General features: G+C 39.5%; 1 protein-coding gene across 1 annotated transcript in view; it reads right to left on the bottom strand.

Annotated features, from left to right (window-relative positions):
• Positions 1-23,237, bottom strand: part of LOC148414562 (protein unc-13 homolog A-like) — a 40,262-nt gene that overhangs the window by 4,596 nt on the left and 12,429 nt on the right. Inside the window, exons 8-41 of the mRNA XM_088428879.1 lie at positions 22,079-22,108; positions 21,455-21,668; positions 18,113-19,168; positions 17,308-17,410; positions 16,344-16,387; positions 15,816-15,894; positions 15,057-15,062; positions 14,896-14,970; positions 14,595-14,814; positions 14,290-14,517; positions 13,185-13,326; positions 12,927-13,096; positions 12,693-12,808; positions 11,258-11,421; positions 11,014-11,167; positions 10,676-10,744; positions 9,504-9,593; positions 9,118-9,252; positions 8,231-8,358; positions 8,071-8,156; positions 7,837-7,963; positions 6,809-6,905; positions 5,767-5,910; positions 5,599-5,676; positions 3,276-3,353; positions 3,113-3,201; positions 2,888-3,031; positions 2,690-2,813; positions 2,140-2,196; positions 1,990-2,070; positions 1,765-1,912; positions 592-648; positions 437-523; positions 211-367 (exon numbers count right to left, since the gene is read on the bottom strand). Of these exons, the coding sequence (XP_088285005.1) occupies positions 211-367; positions 437-523; positions 592-648; positions 1,765-1,912; positions 1,990-2,070; positions 2,140-2,196; positions 2,690-2,813; positions 2,888-3,031; positions 3,113-3,201; positions 3,276-3,353; positions 5,599-5,676; positions 5,767-5,910; positions 6,809-6,905; positions 7,837-7,963; positions 8,071-8,156; positions 8,231-8,358; positions 9,118-9,252; positions 9,504-9,593; positions 10,676-10,744; positions 11,014-11,167; positions 11,258-11,421; positions 12,693-12,808; positions 12,927-13,096; positions 13,185-13,326; positions 14,290-14,517; positions 14,595-14,814; positions 14,896-14,970; positions 15,057-15,062; positions 15,816-15,894; positions 16,344-16,387; positions 17,308-17,410; positions 18,113-19,168; positions 21,455-21,668; positions 22,079-22,108 (4,777 nt within the window). The remainder of the gene's footprint in view (positions 1-210; positions 368-436; positions 524-591; positions 649-1,764; positions 1,913-1,989; positions 2,071-2,139; positions 2,197-2,689; positions 2,814-2,887; positions 3,032-3,112; positions 3,202-3,275; positions 3,354-5,598; positions 5,677-5,766; positions 5,911-6,808; positions 6,906-7,836; positions 7,964-8,070; positions 8,157-8,230; positions 8,359-9,117; positions 9,253-9,503; positions 9,594-10,675; positions 10,745-11,013; positions 11,168-11,257; positions 11,422-12,692; positions 12,809-12,926; positions 13,097-13,184; positions 13,327-14,289; positions 14,518-14,594; positions 14,815-14,895; positions 14,971-15,056; positions 15,063-15,815; positions 15,895-16,343; positions 16,388-17,307; positions 17,411-18,112; positions 19,169-21,454; positions 21,669-22,078; positions 22,109-23,237) is intronic.

The raw sequence follows: 23,237 nt of genomic DNA, 5'->3' as shown, positions 1-23,237 counted from the left end.
TTTCAAATTAAGGGCAAAATAATTGGAACATGAATAAACTTACTGCTTAATTGTGTTACAGTGACTTCCTTCCAAAATGTTTGCTTTTATTTTGTCAAATTTTAAACGGGGAATTGTCATTGATTTATTTAATTATTCTTATTTTATTTTGGTATTATATCGCAATTTCCCACATTTGTTTTTAAGCATCGCCAAGAAGCAGATACTCACTACTGGAAGCTCTCGTTGAATTTGGGGGACCAGCTGTTGTTTTTGGATTTGGTTGCAAACTTCCTTTTCTTGTCGCTGAGGTGAGGGCCGATGATGTAGACCTCCACGAAGGGCCGAAATCCCTGCGCCCTCCATTTCAGGTCGTTGGCCGCCACCACTGGAGGACGCGTATCGGTCAGACGCGGGCCACGGGATTGCGCAACATCCAAGGCGGACCGCCGTTTACCTTTGATGCTGATCTTGTGCTCGCCGTTAGGCTGAGGTAGAATGTCCACGTTCATGACCACCTCTCCGACCGCGTCCACCCCCGATGCTGCACATATCGTCCCTTTTAGACCAAAGTCGACAGGACGGGACGGAGACGCGAGCGGGAGTACATACGTTTGTCGGGCGCCGTGTCTTCGTTTGCCGTGTAGCGGATCCCTTTGCCTCCGTGGACTGAGAGGGCAGGAAAACGTTTGTTAGAATAGAAACAAACTATTCAAAAAGGCATGTGTGTGTATTAACTCATTCAATGCCAAGACGGATTTTCATGTTTTTTAAGAATCTGGACATTAAATGGCAGATACTTAAGTATTAAATTGATACTTGAGTACATTAAGGACATTACTCTCCAGATACTTAAGTATTAAATCGATAGTTAAGTACATTACTTTCCAGATACTTAAGTATTAAATTGATACTTAAGTATCTGGAAAGTAATGTCAAAGTACTTTCCAGATACTTAAGTATTAAATCGATATTTAAGTATCTGGAAAGTAATGTCCTTAATGTACTTAAGTATCAATTTAATACTTAAATATCTGTTTCAATTTAAATATCAGACTTAAATATCAGAACTTAAATATGTTTAAATAAACTTAAAACAACTTAAATATCAGATCCTTAAGTATTAAATCGATACTTAAGTATCTGGGACTGAATTTATGAACTCTTTAAAAAAAAAAGGTAAAAATACATCCCTGGCAGTGAATGAGTTGATGGAAAAAATGATATTTTCTTCCAAAGGAAGGCACACTCCTGATAGTATGATAACTAAGTGGTCACGCCATGGTGAATTTTCACATGTTGTCGCCATCTGGGTGAAATTTCAGCTCCCTAGTGTTATCTTTGAATGATTTCTTTGATGTAAAGATCAAAGGACAAAATAGCGCACAAAGGTTAATGGAATAGATATACCCAAACAAATATTTAAAGGTCATATTTTTTTATGCAAACTTATTATTCGTAACTTGTGCATAACTTGCTTAAAATATTTTTTCCCCATTTTTAGAAGTAAAAAGTTATTATTCTGTCCATCATTCGTTTGATAACTAATCGACCTTTCCCCTACAAGCTTTTAAAAACACGTTTTTCTACTTGCTGTCACTGAAAATGATGTCACTTGCGCTCACAAGACGGGTAACGACCAATCGCGGCTCATCTGTTGGTCATGTGACATTCATAAGCTGAATTGTGATGAACTGGTGGTTAGCAAGGGTGCCTTTTGAATGTATACTTACAGTATGTCAAATTGTGTAGATGTGTGAGTGCAGTGTGTACTGTGTGATGTACCCTGAGCATGCTGGGAAAGGACAAACTTGCGGATGAGCTTGTCGGTGGCCTGCGTGTAAAGAGACAAGGCGTAGCGCAGGGATGCAAGATCTGGACTCTTCTCCAAGAACGTTTTCTTCAGGCCCACGCCGCCGGCATGGAAGTATTGCTGCCAAAAAAAAAAAAAGTATATCAAAGTCCTATGAAGAAATTTGGGAGCATTTTAGATTTGGAATAGCGGCGTACCTTAATGGTGTCGAGCGCCAGCTCTATGACGGCGCACTGCTTGGGGGTCAGCGCTTTGGCTTCCTCTCGGCCCATGTGCTCCTGTCACAAGACAAAAAAAGTGTTCTCGCGCTTCCACTTGTGACTGCTTTGTGGAAGTAAACATATTACCTTCAGTTTGGACAGTTGGCCTAATTCTTTAGCAGCATTGAAGATCATCTGAGTGCCCTGGGGGAAAAAAAGGCAAATGCACACTTAAAAATCATCATTTGTAAGTGTAAAGCTTAATGGACATAATCTTGGAAACAAAGTGTTGGGGGCTGTGGTTTATAGTGGGATGCTGCACCAGTGGTGTTTCACATTGTGTGTTGTGCACAGTGCAGATACATGAGTTTGTTTTCAGACTGGGTCAACGTGATCACAACCAACAAAAATCAATGATTTATATACATTTCTATTACATTTTACATTTTAGACGACACAAAAATTTTACAAAAAAAGTTGAGGGAGCTTCCTGAGTCATCGGAATGTTTTAAAAAGCTAAATGCTAAACTTAATCAAGGAAATAGCTCCCCACATGCAAAGCTAACTAGCATCCATCATTCATCGAGCTAACCAGATAGCATGCCAAGCTAGCCGGCATCCATCCATCCAATCACAGGGTTAGGGTAACATTGACAAGCAGTGATGCGGAAAAGTTGGGAGGCGCTGGCTCACACACCGTCTGGTCAGTAAGCGTTGGAAGCACGATGGTCTTCTCCATGGTGTTCATCACCAGCTTCCACAGCTCCTTCAGCACTCTCTTCAGAACAGTCTTCTCGCAGATTTTGGCAAAGAGCGAAAGGCTGAGGAAAGGAAAAAAAAAGTCACGCTTGGGTCGCGATGCCATGAGAAAACTCGCACACCCCGCTCGACTCACTTGCTGTCCAGAAAGTCCATGATGGGCTGTAGAACGTTGTCTGCTTCCTGAACTACGCTGCCATTTGCTGGCACAGTCTGACCTTTGACCTGGGCCAGGATATCCCCCATCTGTCGGACGTTGTCCTCAATTTGAGGTTGGAAACTAAACAAAAGATCAGACAAAGATCAAAACAAAGATCAAATTGACAGTTTAGAACAGCCCAGCCACCCTGTTGCTCCGCACCTGACAGCAAAGATACGGCTGAGGTCATCCATGACGCTGTTGAGTTTATTCTGCAGTTCTTTCAGGAAGTCACTTGCCTCCACATTGAGCTGGAACGATTCAATCGAGTAAATAAATCTCGCCTAACGCTACGGTGTTCGATGTCAACATGGCGGCCACTCACATCTTTCCCTCCCATTGCCTCAAACATCTTCTCAAGCTGAACTCGAAGCTGCTGGATATTGTTGATGATGATGCATGGCTGTGGATTAAAATGAAAAACAATTACAATTCCAGACACGTTTGAGTTTCACTCACTTTTTATTTTTATCTGCCTGCTGCCAATCTTTGGCTGCAGGAAAAGCTGGAGTTTTCACTAATGAAATCCTCCTCTGAGGCTTTTTTGGTATCTCGGAGCGTCGCCTGCTTTTCCTCATCTTGGGCAGTATTCCAATCATTACACAGCATTAATTCACATTAAAGTAGTGCAAAGTGGCCATGTCAATTACTGCTGAACAGTAATGCGGTGCAATTCTGTATTGCTTTCAATTATCCTTGCCATAATTCATAATAGACAAAAATGTATGACAAAGCACTCGCTGTTTCACCAATGAGGGTACGAGTACCCCTGGGGGTACCAGAAGGCACTTCAGAGGGTACATGACATTTAAACAGGGTTTCTGCCGGCATCAGCAAATCTAATTTAATTATTTTTACAGGAATAGTGTAGTTTTCTTTTCAAATTGAGAGCAAATTAATTGGAACATGAATCAACGTAATGCTGAACTGATTTATAGTGCTCCTTACCTTAAACAGGGTTTCTGCTGGCATCAGCAAATCTAATTTAATGATTTTTTACAGGAATAGTGTAGTTTTCTTTTCAAACTGAGAGCAAATTAATTGGAACATGAAGCAACGTATTGCTGAACTGAGTTATAGTGCTCCTTTGAAAATGCTAAATAAAACACACCGCATGATACCACGACGGATGTAATTCCAAAGCTTAATTACACATGGATGGCAGAGTAAAAAACTGTAGCTTCATAAATAATTTTTCAAACACAATGTAATTCACAGATCAATGAAAAAAAAATACTGAAATAATTAAAACAAAAGAAAGAGGAAGTCAGTTTTTTTTTTCTTTCGACTAATATACCCTATGTAACCACACTAATTTAACCACGTTTTATGATTATGAATATGAATATGAATGAAGCATTGTTTTGTTGTTTTAATTCAACTCAGGGCAAGTCCTTTTGCAAAAACAAAAAACAGTAAGCCGTGATGTCGCTGATCATTTTTTTTCCGCCTCCACAAGCAACTGCAAATGTGTTGTCTGTGATTAGTGATCGGATGAGTGAGTGAGGGGGCGGAGCCTGCGGAAGAAGGCTAACAATTGGGCGTCTGGCTGCGGGATGAATGCCGACAGTTGAGAGAAATGCGAGTTGGATGCGTCGGTTGGCAACGTGAAGCGTTTATTCTTTAAATAAAGAGGTTATTGATTGGTCTGCCTTTTGGTGAATTTGCTGACAGCTGACGTGAGGATTTAAGACTGCTCGTCAGCTAGCATTAGCGGATTTTTTTTGTATCCATGGCCAAATGTGCTTTTTGTCAGATTTGAGGCCAGACTTGCATATTATTTTTGGTTAAATATTGCCGTGCCACTGCTAGCTTGCGGCGTGAACGTTTCTGCAAGACGTTTGACTAGACCACTGGTTCTCAAACGGGGGTATGATAAGACGCTTCGTGTTAAGATTTAGCGTGCGTGCAAAGATCATTTCAAAATAATTTTTGATATATCTCCCCTTTCAGAAAATATATTGTAAGTCTGTCAAAAAGATGTATATGCCACTAGATCAATTTCATGATCTAAAATCCAGTCCCCTCCATATCAGAATGGTTTGACCCAAACCGTCATTTGCAACTTTTAGCGTCACCTGTCAATCACTTAAAAACTTTATTTAAAATTAGGCTAACGATTTCATTTCGAGAGCAGATCTTTACTATGATCCCAAAAGAGGACACTTCCAAGTTGATCATTTTTAAGTGCACCAACCTTTATCGGTAATAGTTATTTATTTTTTTGTGATCTTTTTTATTTGAAATTAATTTGAGAGCTCAATACACAAATATTTTTTTTTTATTGGTAAATGTAATCATTTTCCAATTTTTTGACTGAATTATCATGTAATGCTGCCATAAAATTTCATGGCAGGGCAAGTCATTTTGTTTCTTTTCAAAATGAGAGCAAATTAACTGGAACACAAAGTAACCTAACGCAAAATTGTGCTATAGTGATTGGTTTGCAAAGCTTTCTTTTGCTGCGTTTTACGCGGATGCTCATTGTCATTTGTGATGGTCTTCTCCAAGAAACGACAACCTTAATGCTGAATCAGACACAAACAGCACACCGCTCTACTTTTAAGTCCTTTTTTTTTTTTTTAGATTCAAGAGTTAGTCATCTTAGATTTACTCTAGCGATTTGGACTTGTCGGTTCCACACTTACCACCTTCTCCTTCTTGACATGATTTGGAAATTCCTTGGCTATGATGTCAGCGTACGACAGCAGAACATTGCCAATAGTCTAAAAAAAACCAGAAAGGGATTACAGTATTTTTTTAGATAGTCAAGTGATTTGTTATGGAAGATGAGAGCATTAGCGGGTGAAGGTCACCTTGGCAAATCTCTTCATGTAGTTGCCAACAATCTGAGGGTCGGGACACTCCAGCTTGCGGATAATTTCGAAGCTTTGATTGAGCTGGGAGAAGACGTCCACCACGGAGCAGGAGAACAGAGCGTGTTCTGAAGTCACCTGGAACTGTAGAGGAACACCCAACATTAAACAGACGGAAGCCACCATGAGAAGGTCGTGATAGGGGGCGGGGCTTGTTCATTCGCCGATTGCTTTTTTTTTCGCTGACGCGGCAGGTAAAGCCGCCTCGGGCGACGGTAATTGGACCCAAAGGATTCCTGATGTATGAGGTTGAACAATCCTTAGCCGCTTGCTATTTTTGCGCCGCGAAACGGAGCGGCTGTGCGTTTTTCTCGTGATGTGTTTGCGCGTCCTCGTCGCGGTGTTTTCTTTTCCCATTTTGCCTTTGGCACTGAGTCATTATCGATAGCCGCGGAGTATTCGGCCCAACGTCCAATTTGCTGACTCGGCTACCTGAATTATCATGAGACATGCACGAATACATTATCGGGGGGTCAAATCGGAATCGTTTTCACATTTTAGCGCTGACTCTCGTCAATTTTCCCGCATGGTTTTTGCAAAAATCTATCATGTGCGGATACATGAGGGCACTTCAGGGGGTGTGTGAGATTTTACATTTCTGCATGTAACAACAAATCTAATATAATGACTTTTTTTTATGCTGTGACAGGAACTGGTGATGTTTCCTTTCGAATTAAGAGCAAATTAATTGGAACATTAGGCAACGTATTGTTGAATTAGTCATAGTAATTAATCATTAGCGATGTAATTTTCCATCAGACTAGCCAAAATAAAATAAAACCAGATCATGTCACATTGTTTACCTTCTTTGGCTGCTAAATAAAATACACTAAAAAAGGAGTTCCAAAGTTTAATAAATCAGACACCTCTAGCACATCTTAAGCATTTTTTTTACTGAATTTTTTTTGCTGAAAAAACATATTTTCACATGGGGAGAAGCACAGCTGCATGAAATAAAAGAAATATTAAAGAAAATGCTTACACCGTCTTTTTTGTCCCTCTCCAAAGCACCATGAAGGAAATCTCTGGATACTTCCTCGTTTTCGTCCAGCCACATGATGACAAATGGCTCAAACCATCTGCAGTGGAAATGAAACAAGGGGAAAAACACACAAGAAAAAAAAAATAGGTCACAAAGAAACCTATTATGGGTCAAAAAGTAACCAATACACTTGGGTGGATTTGATCCAATGCTGAGTTTTTCATTCAACCCAAAAAAAGTTTATGAATAAATCAAAAAATAAACAATTCGGGGGATTATTTTGGACATGCACAATGTTTTCACAGGTTATTCATTTCAAAAAATGTTTTGGGTAAAATGAATAACCCGTAAAATAACCAAAGAAAATTTTAGGCTGAAATGAATAACCCAAAATGTTGTGTCAATAGAATAACCCACAAAGCAACCAAACTGTCGGATGAATGCTTTGAATCCAACTGCCGATTTCCGGCATATTTTTGTGCAAAACAACACAGAAAGTAAAGATAAATTGAGCGAAATGTTGGGTCAGTCCGTTTTTTTTTTTTTTACATTTAACTGTCTTTTTCTTAATCCAACTGTGTCCAATTTAAGACAAAAATGGACTGATCCACTACTTGAAACAACTTCAATTTTTTTTTTTTTTTTTTGGGGGGGGGTGTTGCTTTGAATCCAACTGCCGATTTCTGGCATATTTTTGTGCAAAACAACCCAGAAAGTAGAGATAAATTGAGCGAAATGTTGGCTCAGTCCGTTTTTTTTTTTTTTGTTACATTTAACTGTCTTTTTCTTAATCCAACTGCGTCCAATTTAAGACAAAAATGCACTGATTCACTATTTGAAACAACTTCAATTTTTTTTTTTTTTGGGGGGGGTGTTGCTTTGAATCCAACTGCCGATTTCCGGCATATTTTTGTGCAAAACAACCTTGAAAGTAGAGATAAACTGAGCCAGTCATGATGGAGTCATTTTTAGACCCGGATTTGTTATTTTTAGCTACTTCAAGCAGGTCCCTGGCTACAAATACTCACGCTGGATATTCAGGTACATGTTTCTGGAACGTGGGCAGTTCCTTGCAGTACTCGTTATAAAGCCACTTCACCTTGAAGTGCAAGTTCATGTAATCGGCGCTTTTACACAGACGGTGCTTCTCGTGTTCTACGTTCGCAGAGATAAAAACAGCGAGAAAAAAAATGGACATTTCTTAAAGGATGTTGGTAAACAGACACAAATGTCCCTTCATTCATTCATTTAGCGGCGCTGACCTTCCATGGCGTATTTCATATCCTGCGCAAACATATTCCACATGACCTCGGCGCTGATCTTGCCCACATTTAGTTCTTGTGGAAACCTAGAAGCGGAAGCACCATGACTTGTTTTGAAGAACATCGTTCCTGGATATGGAAAAAATCTCGGGAGACTCACTGATTAAGGCAAGGCGTGTAGGAGTTTTTGTCCTCTTCTATAATGGACACGATGAGCGTGATGAGTTTGGACCAGAAGTCGAGGTTCTTGACACTTGGGCCTTGCTCGTCTGGAGGGACGGCCTTTGACTGGGGACACGTCAACGGGAGCCCATTCGCATCATTCACAAAGATTTTATTTAACATTACAGAAACATCAACTTTAGAACTGAAATCGATGACTATTTTGACTCATTCAGTGCCAAAGACGTATTAATCGGTCTCTTGTATGAGTCTAGATGTTCAATGTCGGATATTTATTTATTCAAGTGTCAAGATAAGGGGCAATAATGAAGCTCAGAAAATGGCTGTTATTGAACGAGCCCTTTAAAAATCCATGAATCCGTCCCTTGCTTTGATGATGAATTATTGATTGTGATTCTGAAAAGCATTTTCCATTTTTTTTTCAGAAACAAGACATTTTCTCAAACGGACAGTGCAGAAAAGAAAGATGAACAATGTTTTTTTTTTTTAATTTGATAAATGTAAAAATGGATCTTTTCTATTTATCTTATTTTGATTTAGTGCAATGATACAGAGGACTAAAAGAATAAGAGTATTTTGAATTGAACGGGATTTGGACAAATGTACAGTGGACCCCCTTGTTACAACGTCCCTGATTTACGTTATTTTCATGTTGCGACCTGGAATACTGAGTTCTTTCATCCCCTCTTCATGACATTTTATCGGATTTGCGACAAAAACAACTGTCATGACCCTAGGGGGTTGGCTTTGTGTTGTTTTGCCTCCATCCCCTGCCGTTTTTAGGTAATTGCACTTGTTTACTTATTAATTAATTTATGAATGAGTTGTCAATGAATCGTTGCACCTCTACATGTGCAAACCTACCGGATCCGTCTGATATTCCCTATTGTAGAGGTCGTGGCAGTTGTTAAAGATGTACTCGTAGGTGGAATTCAGACAGGCTTTGACACAGTCCTTCACAACCTGGCTCGCTCTAGGCGGACTTTGCAATTCTTGGACCTAAAAGAAAGAAAGAAAAAAAAAAAGTCAATGAAAACCCTCATTTAATAACATAATGGAACGTACGATGTGTTAACTCATTTTTACAACATGTTTTCTTCCCCCTCTAATAGTTTCCATTTGGATAGGCTAATTCCCTGGATGGCCCTCAGGCTTCTTGACACAAATTTGCATGCGTGCGTTATTGAGTTTTGTCCCCGGTGTACTGCAATGAAACGCAACGTTTTCTGCCGTGTCGCTTTCATTCTTACCTTCATCCTGAAGAATGTGATGCTGGTCAGCAGGTCCACGGTAGACTTGAGGTCTTGGAGTCTTTCGGGACTGCTGGCAGGGAAATTATTCTGAAAGTAGAATCATAAACACGCAGGTTGGAAACGGCAAGGCGTGTTTCTTCACCGACTTTCGATTTAGCTAACCGAATTAAGGCAACACAAAAAAGTGGTTCTCAACCTTTTTTTTCAATGATGTATCTATCCATTACGAATGTTCTTTTTGTTTCCACAAAGTAACCAGCACAAAGAATTTGGGGACGGAAAAGACTGTGTAATGTTCCAATTCATTTGCTCTTAATTTGAACGGAAAAATATGTTGTTCCTGTCACAGGATTGAACTAGATTTGATGATACCTGCTGAAAGCCTGTTAGACTCTAATGTACCCCCAAAGTACCTTCATGTAGCCCCGTTTGAGAACAACACTTTTGATTCAAAAAGCATAACTTGAATCATATGGATTCACTATACACAGAGTGAATTATTTTATGAATCCTTAAATGGATTTGTAGTTGTCAGCGAATAAACCCTACAATTTACTGGCTACAACCGCGGTGTCCAATCTGTGGCCCGGGAAGCCATTTGCCGCCCATCATTCATTTTTATTGGCCCGCAGCATAAACCAAAAATGACATCTGGCATTAGTTAAAAAACAAAACAAAAAAAACCTAATAAATTAGTGTATATAATACAAAAATCAAGATTTTAAGAAAACCTTAAATATTCAGCTTATAACATTTAACAAAAAGCTGTTAGTAAATTAAATCAAAAATAATATATTTATTAGCTTGCTTTATTTTAGTGTGTAGGCTATAATTAATTAAAGCAGAAGAATTTTAAATGTCCCTTTTTTCTGTACGTGGCCTTCAAATTACAAAATTTGCACACCCCTGAGCAAGAATAATAATAATAAAATAAGAATGATATACAATGCCCAAAATATTGTTTAGAAATTGCATGTAAATACAAATCCACTTACTTCAACATGTCATTAATGAATCTAAATAAAATGTGTGATTTTTTAGCTAAACTATTGAAATAAATTACCTTTTGATATGATATTAAAAATACTTAAAATGCACTTGTGTTGAAGATTGACGTTGCGCAATGCTTGTATCACAAAAGAAAAAAAAAAAAAGAGAGAATTCAGTACCCGATACATGGAGAGGTCGATCCTTAGGGAGTTGTGCAGCTGGTCTAGTAACTTGACAAACCTCTCCTTCTAAAAAAAAAAAACACACACACAAAAAAGAAGACAAAAGTGAATAAAATCACCACGGCTGATAGATCGGTTTGAACAATTTAACTTCGCCAAGACATATCAGATGATGGCGAATGTTTGTCAAAGTGGGCGTGGCTATGTTTTATTTGTCTGCACCCGCCCAGAGGGAGTTGTCGTGCACATTAACATAGTCATCTAAAAAAACTGGCAAATCCAGTAGGAGATGATTTTTATTTTATTTTATTTTTTTTTATAAGATGGGGACTTACACCAAAGTTGGAAGCAGCAAATCTATCTGAGGCGGAAACATTGTTGGAGGACTGAGTGGTATGAGCGTAGTAAGCGTTGATGTTGGCGAGCAAGGTGCTCATCACAGCGGGCACTCCCGGGCACATGTATTTAGATGACAAGCAGGCAAAGTGTCTGTCGGGAAAAAAAAATCAAAATAAAGGTTTGAAAATAAATGACGCACGTTTCTGAACTCGTTCGACTCGGATGATTAGCAGCACTGACGTCATGGCCTGGTAGATGGACTCCACGCCGTAACGCATGGCAAACTCATCCACGATCTCCTGAGCTGTTTCTTCAAAATACACCTTCCAAGCATCGTCTCCCTTGGCATCAGGAATCTTCACTACGCCGCCGTTCTGTTCCTCAGTGGTGTACTGGAAGAGATGCTAAACGGAACCAAAGTACAGCGCTTGTTATATAAGTACTCTCTTTCCGCTAACAATGCGATAGATCTTGATCCTGAATTCAAAATGAGATACGATTAAAAATAAAGTAAACACAGCAGTTAATTTCTTTCCTGCTTTTGAATTTTCCAAGAAATAAATATAATATGAGCTTCTTATTCCATCAATGTTCATAGCTGTCTTCGAACGAAAGTACAAGTGAACAACAAAAGAGGTTTATTTTGAGCAGTCTTTGTCAGGCAATGAACTATATTGAACTTAAAAGGCTCTTATAAAGTGGACCAGAATAACTGGACTGAACAAACACAACACAACGGTGTAATTACTCACATTGGGAGGAAAAAAAAAATCTAATCAAAAAGAAAAGTCTTGTAATGCTTAGCTGTGTTATAGACTGACTTTCTAAAATGTTGAGAGGAAGGATGGATGTAGAGCGAGACAGACAGACAGACAGACAGACAGACAGACAGACAGACAGACAGACAGACAGACAGACAGACAGACAGACAGACAGACAGATAGATAGATAGATAGATAGATAGATAGATAGATAGATAGATAGATAGATAGATAGATAGATAGATAGATAGATAGATAGATAGATAGATAGATTTGGCGAGACAGCTATCTAGCGATTTATATATCCACAGAATTTATCTAGCTTGTTGGCAAGCTAGCTTGCTGCTATATCGCATAGCTAGCTATGTATCCATATATCAAGCTAGCTAGCTTGAGAAAGAGAACTAGATTAGATAGAAATATAGATTAGACAGACAGCTATGGAGCTATATAGCTGGCTTGCTAGCTAGCTGCTATATACTGTAGCTAGCTAGCTATTTATCCATATATCAAGCTAGCTAGCTTGAGAAAGAGTGATTAGGTTAGACAGAAATATAGATTAGACAGACAGACAGTTATGGAGCTATACAGCTGGCTTGCTAGCTAGCTGCTATATCACTAGCTATTTATCCATATATCTAACTAGCTTGACATAGAAAGGTTAGAAAGAAATATAGATCAATCGGACAGACAGACAGATAGATAGAACAGACAGATAGATAGAACAGACAGACAGACAGACAGACAGACAGACAGATAGATAGATAGATAGATAGATAGACAGATAGATAGATAGATAGATAGATATTTACTTGAGACAATTGTGCTTCTATTTTTTAGATACATGAAATTATGTTGATGTGACCGAGGTTAAAAAAATGCAAATGTAGCATTTTGCCGACAATGAGCCTGACCTCATGAAGACAGGTGTACTGAACATGATAAGGAGCCACCGTCTCCTCTCCTTTAATCTCCACGCTGATGTGCATGCGGATGGCTCCCGAAACAGCAGATTTATCCGTCCTCTTGTCTGTCAGATGCAAGTCAGATATACAACACGTTTTGTTAGCGCCATCTCCAACGGGCAAAATGCAAATATCCGGTTCATGCGGTTTTTCAATCTGTTTTCTCTGAGAACGAAAACTCACCAAGGTTATACCAAACATCCATCTCTCCACTCAGCGTGCGGACTTCGATGATGGTTTGACCCAGGAAATCGTCGCTCTCACGTTTGAACCTCTGCTTGACGCGAGACTTGATGTCGTCGTCCTCGTCCCAGACTCGAACCTTGATGCGATCCGAAGAGTTGTGGCACTCGCTGGACGAGCCAGTGATATTGTTAGCGAAAGAAATGCAGGTACTACATGAATATGGCAGATTTTAAAATGGTTCCCAGTGATACTTACAAGTGGAAGTTCTCTTCCCAGACTGGGTTAAGATTTCCATATATCGTCTTGGTTCTTTTTTTGGTCTTCCCCACCTGAACAGTTACGTAGGGATCACTGGAGCCAGTTTTATCTTTGGCCTGGAGACCCTGTGCACATACCACTGTGGAAAAGGGTGAAGAAGAAAGCGCAGACGTTTACGGTGAGATGTTATTGGGGGAAACATTTAGGTCATGATTGTTCTTTAATGTCAGAAGCATTTCCCGACAGAAAAAAAATACATTTTCTTTAACTGGCAGAAGCCCGTTTCAGTCAGTTGATTTTGTTTTTCTGTCGACTGTGTCGACTACACACAGTTAAATATGAATATAAAATAACTTTATAAAGTCAACTTTTACATTTCAGTTGAGTGTGGCTTTGGATTATTATTTTTTTTTTTAACCGGTAAATTCTCCAATTTAAAAAACGTAACAATACATAAGGGGAACAGGCTTTTGACAGAAAAAATAAGATTGTTTTTGTTTTATTATTTTTATATTTTATATACATACAATGTCCAGTGTTTCCTTATTGATTGCTGCGGGTACATTCGAAAAAATACCTGGCAATAAGTGAAATCTGTGAAATACAAGCTTTTGTTTTGTTTCCAATTTATTACAATTATAGTTATTTTATTTTATTGTACTGTATCTTAATTTATTATATTTTTTGTTATTTCATTTATCATGTTTTGTTTATTGCACATTTTTTCTTATATATTATATTATACTATATTATTTTAAATGTTTATTTATTTATTAGTCTAATCATTATTCATATATTTATTTATATGTTTTGATTTTATTTCATTTATTAGGATTTTCATTTATTATACTGTATGTCTTTATCAAGTTTTTAATTTCTTCTTTTGAAATTGGGTGGTATTACATACCGTATGTTTTAAATATTTTAACACCGCTTCCCACCCACTAAATTATACTTTTGCCAGGCGTGCATTAACATTTTCACACGGTTCTTAGTTTAAATAGTCAAACCTTCATGGAAGGTGGGCAAAAAATTGCACCAAAAAAACACAAACTGCGAGGGAACACCATACCGAACAAGAAAGCAATATTCTTCATCTCACCAGTGATGCTGATCTTTGCTGACCATTTGGACGTCCCGTCAAGCACGCTCTGCTTGATCTGCTTCATCTGGGTCGCGTGCGTTGCTTTGTCCAGGCCAAAAACCTCCTGGATTTGCTCAAAAATCTCCGGTTTGTTCCTCTCTCTGATCTTCATGCGGTCTTTCAGGACCATGATGATATTTTGGGTTCGGTCTTCTGCTCCATGCTTGGAACTTTTCTCGGCGGCCCCTTTACAGATATATTAGTCCCGGTGTAATTCATGAATGTACGCGGTTTCGCACGTGACCGGGGAGAAGGCAACTTACTCTGCAGGCAGTCGGCATTCAGCAGATCTTGGCACTTGTCGTGACATTTGACGCCGCACTCGGAGCAGCGCATGCCTTGCCGAGCGATGCCCCACAGCAAGCCTTCGCATTCGTAACAGTAGGTGGGGGTGGTGGCCGTCCACACCTCGAAATTGTGCGGCGTGGTGGAGGAGATGGGGTAGATGAGAGCCTGCAGGGTTTTCTTATAAACGTGACTTTTCTGCAAAAAGACACGGAGGAGAATTTGAAGGGAGGGCGCGGATGTCAGACAAGCGGGAGGCAAAGGAAGAGGGAAACCCACCAACTCTTCATTGCCCAGAGTCGTGGAGGCCATCGCGGAGGTGATTCCAGCCTTGCGAGAGTTCTGCACTAGCGACTGAGGAACATCATCAAAGGGGAGGCTGGGGGGTTATTTCAGGGGAAACAGGGAAAAAAAAAACTATTGGATAGAAGAGTACTTACCATCGCCTGATGTAATAAAGCAGTGGTGAAGAATAAAAAACAGAAAAGATAAATCATGTAAGATAATGTAGTCATTACAAGAAGCTTTAGTCTTGAACATTAATTCGGTTGTCTATAGCTTTTCACGTTCCCTTTTATTAGAACTTCTGAACTTTATTTAATGAAAAAGGTGCATAGACGTTTTCAGCAGTAGAAAGTTGCAATTTTATATATAAATCAGTCATTCAGTGCCACACTTCAGCGGCAACTATTGGTATTCGCTTTTGTCTTAAATATCGATAACAATAAGGCTGGCATCTGCTCGATACCTGGAATTGATACTCGTCCATTCCTGTATTTCATGTCAAACTATTACTTTTAAAACACATTTTTCCACTGAGTGCCAAATGAAAACGACATCACATGTGCTCAGGTAACGACCAATCACAGCTCAGCTGTTCTCTGGTTATGGTCACGTGACATTTGAAAGCTGGGTAATGATTGGTCATCACCTGAGCCTTAAGCAAATATGATGTAATTTTCAGTCAACAATCATTTTTAAAAGTATTAAATGCACATGAAAAATAATTTTGTTTTCAAACTAATTACACAAAATATTCCCTTTTTACTGCTGAAAATGTAAGACGCGTATGCGCTCACATTGCCAGTATATCAAGCTAACAGACTTTATGGAAATAAGTCATCATAAGATTACGTGACCTAAATTCACCTCTGAATGAGACTCAAAATAATGCGTGTGCATGCGTTCAACTATCTTACCAAATCTCTGACAAGAGGAATGGCTTTCCTCTTGCGAAGGTCTGGCATGCTGTCAATACTATAAAGTGCGCCTCCCATTCTGCATACAAAAAAGGGAGGTCCCATCATCACATTTTCTGCAAGCAGTGCAACGTGAGAGTGAAGGCAACCCTGAAGGTCCTTGAAAAAAAATATTTCCTAAATTTTAAGAGATTCTTGCACATCTCTTCCATCTAGCTCAGTTAAAGCAAGATTTTTTTCCTGCCTAAAAAGTACAAGAAAAATGTATCATAAATATGTTCAAAAGTGTAGCCAATGTAGTGCTGACTTTACATTAGTCTAACTCTTTTTTTTTTTAATTAAATGCTAGCTAGTGAGAAAAAAAAAGGATCATCTTCAACAAAAAGTATTCTCGGATTTATACAAACACATTTGACCATTTCAAGTGTATCTCAAGCTTAACAGTGATTTCAATACCAATACGGATCGTCTTAATTCTCACGTCTAAGATACGTGTTGTTTATTTTGCAACGGACAACAAGCACTTACCCTCCTTTACCAAACCACAGCGAGCTGGAGGTTTCTCCTCGTGCCTGACGCAAAAAGACATTTTTCAAAGAGAGATTTTTGCAGGGGGGGGAAAAAAAAATATTTCAATTCCTCACCAGCTAATCCTAAATCCACTTGTACATGCACAACAATACATCAATGGACTTCATTTACTGCCCTTGAAGTGAGATAACTAAAACTTTGAAAAAGATATGTTGTATGGAGAGTATAGATGTACCATGTACATCTCATAAAAATGGCGGCGGCTTGCCACATTTCAAGCGACCTGCAGCTTGGACCTACCTGTCAGCATGCTCCATTGACGGCCGAGAAAAGTGCACGCGAGTGTCGCGATGGCAATGACATGAAACTGCAACAAAAACCAAGTGGGCTGACGTAAACAATACAAAAAAAAACAAAAGAAAAAGAAAGCGTAGAAAAAAATAAACACAGCGACAACATAAACATCGAAGCAAGTGATTAATACTGTGCACAACTCAATTTCAAAACAATGAACGGCAACAAAATGTGTGAATAATGCAAGTGCGAACTGATAAAGCAAACCAAATATTTAGCGGCGATAAATCATGCGCTCAAAGTTTACTTTCCTCAAGATCGCCAATTTCTGATTCACTGACAAAAATGGCAGCGGATTCTATGACTAAAATGGGGCGTCGCTGCCATCTACTGGTGATTGAGCATCATCGAAAAGCAGGAATGACGAGCGTGTTCGTTTTTGGCAGTGACTGACTTAAAAGTATTTTTTTTAATAGCAGATTATCCATGCTTTCTGAAAACACTTTCAAAATACAACCTCAGTGCTATATGTAGTGTGTTTTTCCACGTATAAATAATGTACTTCACATACATATTTCAAAGACTTGGCCCGCAGCTTTCGAGTCTTCGGAACTTCAGTTTTTTTTATTTGAATACTTAAGAGATAAATGGGCACGTGTGCACTTACCTCCCGCAGCTGGTCTAAGACCTTGTTGTAGAGTCTGAGCCAGTTCTCTTTGGCTCGGACTGCGGGATCCACCGGCTCCTTGGGCTCTTCTACAACTGGGGGACTGGCGAGAGACATTTTGGATGTGACGTAGTGAATTCAAGTTTGCCTTGCTGATGAAGATGCTGAGATAGACAGTGACCATCTTAACTCAGGATGATATATTTAGCCCAACATGTTGGGTCGTATGAATAGAACTTTTTTTTTGGTATAAGACAACTCAATTTTCTAACAAAAAAAGTCATTTTTGGGTTGATCCCAAACGGGTCGAAATAAAAAATACAAAAATTAAACAACCGAATTTTGGGTTAGTAAAAAGCATACGATAAAACAATCTAGTTTTTGTTTGTTTAATGGGTTAATTTTGACTTTTTGGGATGTATGAAAAAACGAAATAACTTTTTGAGCGAGTTTGAGCTATTTTTGTACTCTCCCCCCCTTAAAACACAGGTCGGTGCCTTCCGCGTTTGATGAACTTTGGTGTCTCTAAGCGTTTTATTCAGCAACTCCAGAAGGTAGATTTCAGATTTGCTTGATGAAAAACTTCATAAAACAAAAGCATACAATGTTTTGCAAAGGTGATAAGGTAATCTTTCGATGGATTGTGTTATATTACAATTAATTTGCTCTTAATTTGAAAAGTACTGTTCCTTTCGTGGTATTAAAATGCATGAAATGATTTTTGCTGATTTTGAGAATCACCGTTTTACAGTACATGATGACTCACCCTAACCCTGTTACTTGTCATGCTGAGTGTTTCTCGTACCTCTCGGGCGGCATCTCTTTTTGCTCGGGAGTTGGTGGCCTGCTTATTTCGCCGCGCTCCTTCTGCTCCACTCCGATATTCTCCTCTGGGGCTACGGGGGACACTTTGGCCTCCTCTAAGATGTTTTCCTCCTCCGCCCAAGGCTCTTCCTTCATTTGCAAAGTCTCGTCCGTCGGGGCGGCTGTCTGAGCAGGGGCAGAACCATTCGGGAGTGACGCGGGCTGGGTAGAATTTGAAGTCTGTTGGGATGAAGGACCCGTGGCAGTGGGCGGGGGCTGAGTGGCAGCTAAGGTGGCCGGGTGTGAAGGCGGAAGATTGTTGGCTGCGGCGGACTGATGGTCGGACGCGGCAGGCGGCGGCGGCTGCTGAGGCTGGGCAGGTTGGGCAGTGGGGACGGAAGACAGGAAAGTGGAGGCTAAGCCCGTGACGGCGGCCGTTAGAGGTTTGGCCATCGAGAAGAAGGAAGTGGCGGACGGAGCCGTTTGGGGCGGGGACTGTTTAGGTGCTTGAGAATTTTGATGAGCTGTAGTGGGCTGCGCTGTTGCAGGGGGGCCCTGGTTGGAGGTTTGATTGGCGGGTTGTGCGGCGGGCTGTTTTTCGTGGACTGAGGATTGTTTTTCCAGAGGCGGTCTTGAGCTCGGTACGTCAAGAGCCGACGGGGCGGTTGAAGTCGGGGTGGGGGTGAACGGAGGTTCCAAATCCTCGCTGAGGTTCTCATCCAAATTGTATAACTCGTCGTCGTCGTATATCAAGTCTTCATCCTCGTAAAGGCCCTCTTCTTCCACCTCATATAAGCCACCGTCTTCTTCCTCATACAGAGCCGCCTCCTCGCCACCATCTTTGCTGTAGCCGCCCTCGTCGCTGTACGCCCCCTGGGTCTCGTCGGGGTCCCAGTCTGGGGAGCCTTTACTGTAGCTCACTGAGGAGTGGCACGAATGGTAGGAGTCATTCTCATCATAAGGGTCCCTCTCGCCGTACTCGCCGCCGTAGTCCTCTTCACTCAGCTGACTGCTGCATCGACTCAACTCTGCGGATGATGCATAGCTTCCAGTGGGACTGGAAGGAAAAAAGAAGAGAGTGGAGAACGCGTGAGGTGTAGGCAGGAAATACACCGGACAGGAGAACTGAAAGCCCTTAAGGGAGACGACGAAACAAAAACAACATCTAGCGCAGGACATTTGGAGTGGTATTTCTAGGCTTATTTTAGGGCTGTAGCTATCAAATATTTGGGGATTTGGATATCCTATTGAAAATTATATCAAATATTAAGATACAATACAAATAAGAAACGCATATAGACTAATTTTCTCTAAAAACATCAAAAACAGAGGTTTTAGATAAATATAAATAATTGAGCAATGCTAGCCGCTAATGCTGCTAGCATCCCGTGTTAGCATGTTTTCTCTAAAAACATCAAAAACAGAGGTTTTACATAAATATAAATAATTGAGCGATGCTAGCCGCTAATGCTGCTACCATCCCGTGCTGCTTGTCACTGCTAGCCGCTACAGTTGGGGCTGCTGCTAATTGCTGGCATCTTCAGTTATTTATTTAGCAAATCAACTTGACTTCAGGACAACATTGTCGGTGCTGAGTCACACTGCTGGGATCTACTTCAAACTAAAATAGGCATTGCTGCCCATATGTTGTTTGAGAAGGTAAGGGTCATTTGGAATATGGCCTTCTGCGTTGGCGGCGTGTTCAATCAGCTTGACGTCTTCTGTAGATGAACTGGGAACGAGGGGTCAAAAGAAAAGTGACCACGGGAGTCACGGCGCTATGAGAAAGCGAGAGTGACGACAGAAAGGGAGGACCAAAGATTGAGGCCAAGCAGCGGAGGAGGAATGAAGAAGAATGTGCCAGGGTTGCCCTGTCCAATACACTTACACAAGCAGCTAATCTTTTGTGCAGTATTGATTACTAGATTGCATTTTGAATTATTCATAAAGAGAGCGGCGGAGGGCTGCACACTTTCACTGCCAGTCTGCGCGGGATATGCCAATAAGCTGTGAGAAATGTAACAGTGGAGTAAACAACAATGAAAGACAAATTACATTTAGCTTGCTTGCCCCAGTGAGGATTCACAATCGGAACATGCCGAATGACAGAAATGCATTGATTATATTCAGATATACAACAGAGAGGTTGAGTCGTTGTGTCCATGTCACTTCCTTTAGTGAAGCTGTCATAGTATATACTCAGAAGACTGCAAGTCAAATTGTTTTTGTTACGTTGACAATGCTAAGTGAAAGAGATACTATTTAGCCATTTTCAGAAGTAAAAAGGAAATACTTTGGTCTATTTTGTCTAAATATTTTTTAATGTACAATCAATACCTTAAAAAATATTTTCACTTGCTGGCGATGAAAGTTACATATGTGCCCAAAGGTAATAACCAGTCTTGGCTCAATTTTTTACGAGATTGGTCATGTGACAGCAACAATCTGAGCCACGATTGGTCGTTACCAGTGCCTTGACAACGCTTGCCAACAAAAAGTGAAAACATTTGTTTTGAAACATTTATTAATGTATTTATTATAATATTGTATAATATTTACTTGATATTTTTTTTAGTATTTATTTTATATTTCTACGTATTTTATATGTATATTATAATATTGTATAATATTTACTTGATATTTATTTAGTATTTATTTTATATTTCTATGTATTTTATATGTATATTAAAATATTGTATAATATTTACTTGATATTTATTTAGTATTAATTTTATATTTCTATGTATTTTATATGTATATTATAATATTGTATAATATTTACTTGATATTTATTTAGTATTTATTTTATATTTTTATGTGTTTTATATGTATATATTTATATATTTTTTTTCATATTTATTTTATATTAATATAATTGTATGTGAACAATAATTTAGTTATCAAATTAATCATAGAGAAAATATTAACGTGGTACTAAATTATTGATTTCCAGCAATATTTTGTCCATAATTAAATAGGTAACAATTTTTTTTTTTTTTTTATGCACAATAAATACCTTTAAAAAAATTGTTTATTTGCTGTTGCCTGAAAATGACTTGAGGCTCAGGTTTCCCGGCTAACTTGTCTCTGTTTGCTCGTGTGACCTTCCCAATCGGCCCTGATTGGTCGTTACCTGAGCCTTGAGTAACTTGTGATGTCACGTCAACATCAAGTGGAAAAATGTTTTTTAAAGATATGAAACATGCGTGAAAAACGTAATTAGTAATTAGTCAGGTTTTAAGGAAGCTGTGGGCTTTCGAGACTCACATTGATTAAGGGCTTTATAAATAAACTTGACTTGACGTTTGTAATGAGCGGGTTCGAGCGGCACCCGCCCACCCACCTAACGGCTCGCTGCTGATGGTAGTCGAGGTCATGGCTGTCGGTGGAGTGCGGGTACGAGCCGCCTCTGGAGTTCCGGTGCTGGTGGCTGATTGGATACTGGTGGACGGAGGCGTTGGGCTGGGATGTGCTGTAGTACGGCGGTGGGATGCTGTTACTGGTTTCGCTGCGGTAGTCGCTGTCCCGGTCGTCCACGGCGCTGTCTGGGTCGTCGTCTACGCACACGGATGGAATTTTTCATTCATTATTTCATTCATTTTTAATTAAGCTTTTTTCTGGAGCTGCTATGATTAACTCATTCGCCCCAGTTAAATTTGATTTTGGACATATAATGCTGTCAAACTTATTTGTTGCCGTTACAGCAAAAATTGATCTTTGATATCAAAAGCTGCCAATGGTATTACAGGATGTATAAAAACGTCTTTGGGATTGAATGAGTTCATCGATAAGTATATTTGATAATAGATTCAAACATGTACCCCAGCTTGTCTTTTTGTTGAGGCGAATTCAAGCTTAAAAGTCCAACTTAAATTTGAAGCATTTTCTCCTCAGTTTTAAAACATGTCAGTGCTACATTTGGAATGTGTGTTTGTGAGTTTGCATTTGTGTCATTTGCTGCACTCACTTTGTTGATCCCCCCATAAACTCCAATTACCTGAAAGGAAAGAAAATGATATAAGGGCAAGTTATGAACTAGTCACGGACGAGCATTTCTTTGGATTCGCATGGCAATAAAGAAAGAAAGAAAGAAATACAAATGAGCTTTCGTCCACGTTAGAGAAAAAGGAAGGCCGGATTATTTAGATAGTCGTAGTTATTAACGTTGAATGCATTTTTCTTTCTATCTGTCTGAGAAACAAATGTAATGTGGCATTTGAAAGCACCACGTGCATTGCATCCACAGTTAGCGGCTAGCGCCAGAGACTTGTGCTGTTTCATACAATGACAACATAATTGATTAGCGGTTTCTTAGCATCCTAAATCAGCGAGTGAATATTGTTTTTTAATGGTGGTGTCTGGATGCTGGTAGCTCTGTGATGCGATGGCATTATAAATGCGAGGACTCAAGCTAGCCATTCCGCTAATTAAGCTACGAAGGCTAACTTCAAAATAAAAGAGTTCTATGGCTATTGTCCAATTATTTTTCAATGTGTTTATTTTGAAGTTGGTCTTTGCTACGCGCCGTTGGCGTTGGATACAATGTTATTTGTCTTCCTTGGTATGTCTTTTTGTTTTTGTTTTTTTGGCTAGCCCATAGTCAAAGGAAAGAAGTGAAAGCGTGTAATAGCCGGCAGTGCTTATTTCTACGCCGAAGTTTTTACAGACGTTAAACAACATCTTCTTTCAGACATATTATTTCATTTTTTTTTTTTTGTCTTTTGGACAAATTTCGAAAATTAACTTTTTGACGTTTCAAATGTGAAATTTCAGTGCATCCCTGGCGGCAACGATGTGAAGGCGAGCTGAAATGCTGCATCTACAAGTCATCAAGCCATGATGCTTTGCAAAGGCCAACTTCAAAATAAAAGCCTCCTTTATTTTTGTAAACGTTTAATTCGATGTTAAGATTCCTGATGCTGTTTCATCTATTTTTTTGAGGTAGCTTTGCCAAATTTCACTTGTATCTCCGACTTCCATGATCCAAGATGCTACGAAGTTCCTCTGTTGCTACTATTTTAAATGTGGAAGGGACATGTTGGCCCGAACATTTTTTTCTGCGGACCACCCGCCGACCGAACGTTGAGGGAGTGAACCGACTTTCCAGCGTTCTCTAGCAAAAAATG

The sequence above is a fragment of the Hippichthys cyanospilos genome, chromosome 12 (assembly GCF_059441005.1).
Source record: "Hippichthys cyanospilos isolate Australia breed blue-spotted pipefish chromosome 12, RoL_Hcya_1.0, whole genome shotgun sequence".
Taxonomy (NCBI): Eukaryota; Metazoa; Chordata; class Actinopteri; order Syngnathiformes; family Syngnathidae; genus Hippichthys; species Hippichthys cyanospilos.
Note: the sequence above shows the minus strand (reverse complement) of the source record. Positions and strands in the feature narration are given on the sequence as shown.